The sequence below is a fragment of the Tympanuchus pallidicinctus genome, unplaced genomic scaffold (genome assembly GCF_026119805.1).
Source record: "Tympanuchus pallidicinctus isolate F22 unplaced genomic scaffold, pur_lepc_1.0 scaffold10, whole genome shotgun sequence".
Classification (NCBI taxonomy): Eukaryota; Metazoa; Chordata; class Aves; order Galliformes; family Phasianidae; genus Tympanuchus; species Tympanuchus pallidicinctus.
In genome coordinates this window covers 9,975,186-9,983,395 of record NW_026294619.1, presented here as the reverse complement: position 1 = coordinate 9,983,395, position 8,210 = coordinate 9,975,186, and the positions used below count along the sequence as shown (strand labels likewise).

The window sequence follows — 8,210 nt, the reverse complement described above, 5'->3', positions numbered from 1 at the left end:
GAAAAGAACATTTATCACACTGAATAGGAACTTCTTGTTCCCATTGCTCCTACCCTTACTGCCAGGTGCCTCTGACAGGAGGACAATGCCATTTTCTCCACAGCTGTGGGATTCAACCAGCCCACCCGTGACTCTCAAGCCACGTGTCATCTACTCACAAGCCGGTCCACCTCCATGCTTGCTGGCTCTCGAACAGCACACCCACACTCACCCCAGACACCACACACAGATGCTGACCCTGGTCAATCTGGTGGATGGTTTGGCTCGTGTAGGTGTCTCTAGTCCCTGATACCATGGTCTCAGCCCAGCTGCTGGCACTAGGCCCCCATATACACAAGCATATCAAATAAAGACCAGGAAATGGAAAGTCATTTAATAATAAAAAAAAACATACAGGGTCTCCTGCTGCATCCCATCCCATGTCCCATACCCTCATAAAACAGTGACCCTTAAGTTCAAAAGGTGCTCCAGTGGTGGCTTATCTTGACAGGATGCACAACTCTGGGACTGTAGGACTGCTGAGACAGCAGGAGAGCCGGTATAGGCTGTCTCCTCCTCTGAGCCCTTAGCCTGAATTCCCCACCTGTGTGAAGCCCTCAGTGCTCCTCTGGACTTGTGGAGACAGGGCTTTGATGGGCTGATTACTCTCCTGTACTGGGCCAAGGAGTAGACATGGCAGGGTGTAATTCAGACTCCTCACATGCCTCTGTCTCACTGTTGTCCTTCACGAGTTTGCAGCCCAGCTCATTATTGCACAACTCAGTGAACTCCTTCACAGTTATGTTGTGGAAGGTACTATCTTGGCTGTCAGCTTCCTCTGAAAAAACGAGCTTCTTGTTTCTCTTCCAGGTTTCTCTTTCTTCGTTCTCTTCCAGATTTCTCCTCAGATTTAGTGGCCTTTTGCGAACTGAAGATCCTGGTGTCTGCCTCTGTAAAAAAGTCAGCACAATACTTAACAACAATAACATGACCATTATCTTGAGGACAAGAAAACAGAAGGGCTCCTGTTCATAGCATTGGTGTGGTGGTGCCACCCTTAAGCTACTCCGCGATCTCAGCGTAAGCCACTGGCACAATTTTGCTTTTGCTCAAGCATAGTGCATTGAGATGCTCAGGCACTCCCTGAACATACCTGGAACTGCTGCTCCTTGAATTGCAGTCTGATCTGAGAGGTAGCAGAACTGTGCAACCTGGGAACACTGGAACTGCACAACTGGGAGAAAATTCCAAGATTGCCTCATCTTGATTGTGGCCAGAACAGAAAGTTTTCTGACTGAAGTCAATTATCTCAAGGTCCTGCTGTTAAGGGTTTCCTAAGCAAAGAGCCCCTTGAGCTCTCGAGGACCTCAGTTTGCTGAGATCTTTGATCTCCCCTAGAGTTGGGACACCTCTCAGCATAGATTATTTTTGAGATTCAACACTGAAAAAGTGGGATTCCTTTTGGAACAGATCTCATTATTTACTGAGAGATGATGAAAGGGATGCTAAGTAATTCACCCAAATGAGTTTAGAAACCTCCCCTCAGAATACTCTGCCTCTAAATTTCAGATGAACCTTATCATTCTCAAACCTTTAAGTCACTGTATTTGACTGTAGTAAGCTCCATTGAATCATTGTTAAATTGGCTTATGATTAAGTAATGCTATCTAACCCTGTGATTTGTCATGAAAGTATTCTTAAAACCTACATTATTGCTAAAACCAGAGCTCTATCATAATCAGTCTGTGACAACAGGACTAGCAAGAGCTTGAAAGAAGAGGAAACCCATAGGAAATCAAAGAGAAGTGACTAAGGGGGCCAAAGAGCAGCCACAGTCGCTCACCAGTTGTGTCTGTGGATGCCACCAGCCCTCCAGTAGACCCTGATGCCTGTGTGAGCAGCAAGGCAGGACAAACCTTTCTGGGAAAGAATCTAAGACTGCCAGTCACAGAGCCTGAGCTCTGCAGTGCTGCATCACCTTTGTCCAGAAGGGACATCCCATCCACACAGCTGAGCATTTCCAGTACCTCATGTGCCTTTCCACTTAACTGCAGGCCAACGTTCCTCCTTCAAGCTCCAGGCACTCCCCAGCACTGCTAGAGCATAGCTGGGGCATGTATGCTGTCACCTACCCTGCAGCTATCTGGAGCAGTGGAGATATGACAGTGAGGGCTCATCCTGGCTTTCACACTCAAATAGCTAGCATGACAGCCCTACAAAAAGTGCCCCACAAGTGGACCCCAGCAAAACAAGTCCAAGGCCACCTCATGAAACTGAATGTGTACAAGTTTATGAGGCTAGAGGACATGCATCCCAGGGTCCTAAGGGAGATGACTGATGTTGTTGCCAAGCCACTCTCCATCATGTTTGAGAAGTCATAGCTGTCAGGTGAAGTTCCTGGTGACTGGAAAAAGAGAAACATCACTCCCATATTCAAGAAAGGTGGAAAAGAAGGCCCAGCAACTACAGGTTGGTGAGCTTCATGTCTGTGACTGGGAAGATCTTGAAGCAGATCCTCCCAGAAAAGATGTTAAGGTGCATGTGAGACATGGAGGTGATCTGAGACATCACAGCTTCACCAAGGGCAAATCATGCCTGACCAATCAGGTGGCCTTCTATGTTGGAATGACAGCATCAATAGACAAAGGATTTCATCTGCCTGGACTTGTGCAAGGCCTTTGACATGGTTCTGCAATGCATCCTTATCTCTAAATTGGAGAGATAAGAATTTGAACAGTGGATTACTAGGTGAGTAAAGACTTGGTTGGTTGACCCTAGCCAGAGAGTTGTGGTCAATCACTCTATGTCCAGGTGGAGGCCAGTGATGGGTGCTTTCTCCCAAGGGCCTGTCTTGCGACTGGTGCTCTTTAACATCTTTATCAATAACATAGATGATGGGATTGAGCACACCCTCAGCACATTTGCAGATGACACCAAGCTGTGTGGTGTAGTTAATATGTACAGAGGAAGGATGCCATCCAAAGGGACAAACTCAAAAGCTGGGCCTATGTAAACCTAATGAGATTCAACAAAATGCAAGGTGTTACATTATGGGTCAGGACAATCCCAGATATGTATATAGAGTGGGAGAACTCCTTGAAAGTAGCCTTGCCAAGAAGGACTTAGGAGTCCTGGTAAATTAAAGACTTAACATGAGACAGCAATGTGTGCTTGCATCCCTGAAGTCCAACAATATTCAGGGCTGCAAAAGAAGGGTATTCAGCAGAAAGAAGAAGGTGCTTATCCCCCTCTACTCTGTCCTTGTGAAGCCCCAGTATCCATGTTTGAGGCCCCCAACACAGGTAAGAATTGAGCTTTTAAAAAGGATCAAGATGAGGGCCGTGAAGATTAACAGAGGGCTCCAGCACCTCTCCTGTGAGGACAGGCTGAGGGAGCTGGGCTTGTTCAGTCTGGAGAAGAGAAGGCTCCAGCAATACCTCATTGAGGCCTTCCAAATTAAATGAATATTATAAAAGGAGGGAAGTAAACTTTTTACATGTATAGATATTGATAGGACAAGAAGGAATGGTTTTAAACTAAAAGAGAGATTTAGATGAGATGTTAGGGGTAAATTTTTCATTGTGAAGGTGGAGAGACACTGGAACAGGTTGCCCAGAGAAGTGATGTCCCATCCCTGGAATCATTCAAGGCTGGGTTGGATGAGATGCTTGGCAACTTGGTCTAGTGGGTAGTGACCCTGCCCATGACAGGGTGGTGGAACTGGATGGTCTTTAAGAACACTTTCAACCCAAGCCATTCTATGATTCTATCTTGAATAAGATTTTTTGTCATATTCCTCTCAATAATTGTCCAAGACTTCTGAAAGATTTGAAGAATTGCTGGAAGTGCTGGGCATTGGCATTACCTTATTTTTACAAGCACTGTCTTGGTCCTTCAGCATGTTCAGGCTTTCAAATTGCTCACTTACATCCTGCTGTAAGCCTTTCTCTTTTTCAGGTGTGCTGTGTGCTCTCTGTTTCTGCAGTCTGAAAAAAAAAACCACCAACTCATCACATAGTACTCATAAATCTAGCATTTAGATTGAATCTTATTGCTTTAAAACTAGTGTTTCCACATGGGTGAGTTTCCAGTGTAAGCATATAAAAACACCAACAGGAAAGAGAAAGGCAAATTGCAATGTGAACACAGGTAAGCCATGTCCTTCACAAGAAAATGAAAATCACTCTTACTTTCTCCTTTTTCTCATCGTTAGCCCCATGATGAGAAATATCAAGACTGCTAAGACAGCAACTATGCAGAACACCACAAGGCCTATTCTCTTCTGAATACCTATAAAGAGACACAAAGCATGGAGGAGTGTCAGTATGTTCCTTCTGTCCTCTTCAGAGGTTGCGACTAAACTGAAACATTAATCATTTTATTTTTAAATAAATACGAGAAATACCTCTTGTATCAGGGGAAATCAAATCCAACATTTTGACTTCTGGTTTGTCTGTGTTTCCACGTTCTGTAAAAAGAAGTTTTATAATTAGGGAAGATTTTCACCATTCCTGAGAGGTGTCCTCCTATAAGACCCTCTTTGTGAAAGATGCTCCCCAGTATTCAACAGTGAGGGCCTACTCTGCTAGTACACTCCAGATGGGGATAATGCTGGAGAATATCCTCCCTAAATAAGTGATTAAGAACAGAATCATTCAGAGATGCATGTAAGTATGTTCACCTGTGCAACCTGATGTGAGAAGCCTGCTTTGGCAGGGGGGTTGGACTCGATGATCTCTGGAGGTCTCTTCCAACCTCTGCAATTCTGTGATTCCTATGTAAATAATACACATCTACATACACACACATCATGCAGCCACAGAAGTACTATAGGAAGGAGTCTTCTATATGTTTTCAAATTAAGAAATCTTCATCCCACATAAGGTCTGCACTCTCAGAAAAGATCTCTAATAAGATCAGACTCTTTGAGATAAGTTGCACTACTACAACTGCACGTGCCAGTGCTTATCCAGACAGCAGCCAAACAGTGGGCACTCACACACAATATGGTTATATTTTTGCTTCCCTGGAGCTGGCTAGCAATGTCACTACTGATTTCTAAAGCACTCCCTGCTTCAAGCTGTGCTTCTCCATGCAAACTCAGCCTTGACTTTTTATTGTGAGCTGCAATGACTTCATTTTCCTTCTCTGTGGGTAGTCAAAGAAATAAGCCAAGGTGTAGATTCACCTAACATAGAAGGTGCATCTGTTTGCCGCTGTCAGTGTCCCATTTGGGTTTTGGATGTGGTGTACCTTGAGGGACTTGTCCAGGCCTGCATCAACCAACCGGGTGATGCTGGAGGAGACCTTCCTGTTGCTGAGCTGACAGCAGTGAGGAAACCTTTGGTAGCCAAATGGTATTCAAATTCCCCTGTTAGCTCAGAAATTAATGAGAGAAGACATTTATTATACTCAGGGGAGTTAGAGGTCAAAGCTGGACAGGTCAGCTTTCTGTACTAGTGTTCTTATCCAAATGCATCCCCTGGCTTCTTTACCTTCACTAGCTCTATAGACAGGTGTGGTGATTCTGGAGAATATCCACTGAGCAGATGCTGCTGTGTAGCAAATTGCTTTGGATGGAGGGGATAACAATTCACCTGCCCTCTGACTCCACCACACCTGTGCTGCATGCCAGAAAGTGGGAAGCTGCTAGTGGAAAACTTACTCTGGATGTTGAGGCATATATCCTCGCTGCTGAAAGAGCCACGAGGAAACGCATTGAAGATGCATCTGTAACAGGACACATCCTCAAATGTGAGATTTTGCAGAGTGATGGCTGAGGTGTTCAGGGCTGCTCTAATGAAACGTGCCTTCCTCTGAAACGATCCTATCAGTCGCAGCCCATAGGCTTGGCTGTAAGTGGCTATGTTCTGGAAGGAAGATCCATTTATCTTCTGCCAAGTGACTTGTAAGACATTCATTGGGAGTAAAAAGTTGCAAGAGAAATTTGCCTCTTCACCGAGGCTTGCTTCAGTGATGTTTTCACACTTCACTGCTTCCTCCAAATCTAGAAACAAACCAGAGCACAAAATCAGAGGGAGAGAAAAAACACAATTTACCTGGGAAAAGTTGTAGTCCCTTGAAGCATCCTGTCTTGCAGAATGCTGGAACTCCAACGAGAGTCCACAAAGGCTGCTCAGAGATTCTTGGAAACCTTTGTTTGCAAGTGGCCATCACTCGATTAGTCTATGGCGTGCATTTCTTAGCCATGAAGCAGTGCTTTGGTGAGGAGAAAAAGATATGGGATCAACTGACAGGAAGATGCACCAATGAAGGACTTCAGCATGAGCCCTGCCATACATAGCCCTGAACCTGGGGTTCAGCAGCAAATTAACATGAGTGAACAGTATACTCTGGCAGCCAGGAATGCCAACTGTACCCTGGAGTGCATCAGGATGTGCGGCCTCACCTAGAGCACTGCATGCAACTATGGGTGCCACAGTGTAGGAAGGACTTAAAACTAATAGGCAATGTCCAAAGGAGGACTAAAAAGATGGTGAAGAGTCAGGAGGGCAAGACGTAGGAGGAGTGGGTGAGGGCCCCTGGTTGGTTCAGCCCAGAAGGCTGTGGGGAGGCCTCATGGCAGCCTGCAGCCCCTCACGAGGGGAGCAGAGGGGCAGCCCTGAGCTCTGCTCTGTGTGACAACGGCAGGGCCTGAGGGAACAGCATGGAGCTGCGTCAGGGGAGGACAGCTGGGAGTTAGGGACAGGGTCTGCACCAGAGGGCGGTGGACATTGAACTGGCTGCCCATGGCAGTGGGCATAGCCTCAAGCTGCTGGAGTTCATGAAGCATTTGGACACTGCTCTCAGACAAAGGATTTGGACTTGGGGTGGTCCTGTGTGGAGCCAAATGTTAGACTCAAGGATCCTTATGGGTCCCTTTCAACTCAGGATATTCTATAATTCTATGCATTTGGGTTTCCTCATTCATGCATTTTGGGCAAGGTGTCTTAGAAAAAAAAAACAAGAAGTTGAGACCTGAATCATCTATTCACTCCCTGTGTGTGGTCCCTATATGTGGCCCCTCTAGGGCCACCACCCATCCTGAAGCTGGGCATGAGACAGAGGTGCTATCCCTCCTGCCTCAGTCACCTCTCTGCCCATATCCCACTGCTGCCAAAATAATCCCTCTTTGCCCCAGACAGCTCTGGGGTGTCCTGTAAAGCCCCAGTAAAACAGCTTTTGTTCCAGAGAACATCCCTGTGCCCCCCATGTTGGCATCTATGAAAGGGCAGGGAGCGACCCATAGCCAGGAGACTACCCTCCCTGCCCCAGCCTGTCCCAAAAGAAACATGCACTGCTCAGAGACATGAATTGGAAATGCAAGGCCGTGGAGCTAAGGCAGCTTAGCCCCTGAGCTAGGAAGGCTGCTCATGCTCCAGAAAGCCTCTACGAGGAAAGGGCATTCCTACTCACCTCTGGCAGCCTCCAGCCAGCAGCTCTGGCAAAGCAGCAGTAGGCAGAGCAGCAGAAACATTGTAGGGCTGAGTGTGTATCCCGAACTTGCCACTTCTCGCCACTTTGGACGCTGGCCCTCAGCTTGGGCGCCTTTTTCAAAAGTCTTCCAGGAGACCAATCAGACTTTTTCACTTCCTCCTACCTGGTCAATCATTAATTAATCCCACTCCTGCTGCTCACTGTCACTCTACACAGATTTATTCCCCAGACTGCAAGGGCTCTCAGGCTTGGAAATAACTAAAACTCCCTAAAAATAGAGCAGGAATGCTTGGGTTTCCTTGCAGGCCTGTCAGAGCCACCCTAGTAAGTTCAGGGTGCCATCATAAGGGCTTGTGCCTTGCCAGGCGTAACTCTACTGAGTAAATGCAGGTGGCTGGTGGCCTGAGGGAGAAGAAAAGAGGGTCCCAGCAGCTCCCAGTTTTTCTCTGCTCTAGGAAGAAGTTTTGAGAGGCACTACACGTGGGTCACTGCCCAGCAGCTCACTGAGCACCATGCTGGGAGCCAACCCCATGGTCGCAAAAGAAATCAACCTAGTGCCACTCATCCAGCAGCAAGGACTCACCATCAAGAAAAGGAGATGGATGCTCCTCCATCACGGAGACAGCATAGAGACATCCAGAAACTCCACTGCTTCACTCCAACCTGCAAACCAAATCCAAGAGCACAAGCTGCATTATGAAAGAAGCCTGCAGAGGGCAGGTTTGGCTGTAGATTCCCCTCCCCAAGCGTGTCTGTATCCAATGCAATTCCAGAAACCTAAAGCCAGCAGTGTG

At 46.7% G+C, this 8,210-nt stretch overlaps 1 protein-coding gene across 1 annotated transcript; it reads right to left on the bottom strand.

Moving 5' to 3' along the window:
- Positions 1–359: 359 nt before the first annotated feature.
- On the bottom strand, positions 360–7,558 carry LOC128092046 (uncharacterized). Its single transcript, XM_052705492.1, is given in 7 exon segments — positions 360–686; positions 689–929; positions 3,845–3,965; positions 4,170–4,269; positions 4,385–4,447; positions 5,645–5,986; positions 7,396–7,558. Coding segments are annotated over 7 exon segments (1,182 nt in total). The 5' UTR covers positions 7,457–7,558; the 3' UTR covers positions 360–432.
- Positions 7,559–8,210: the final 652 nt, after the last annotated feature.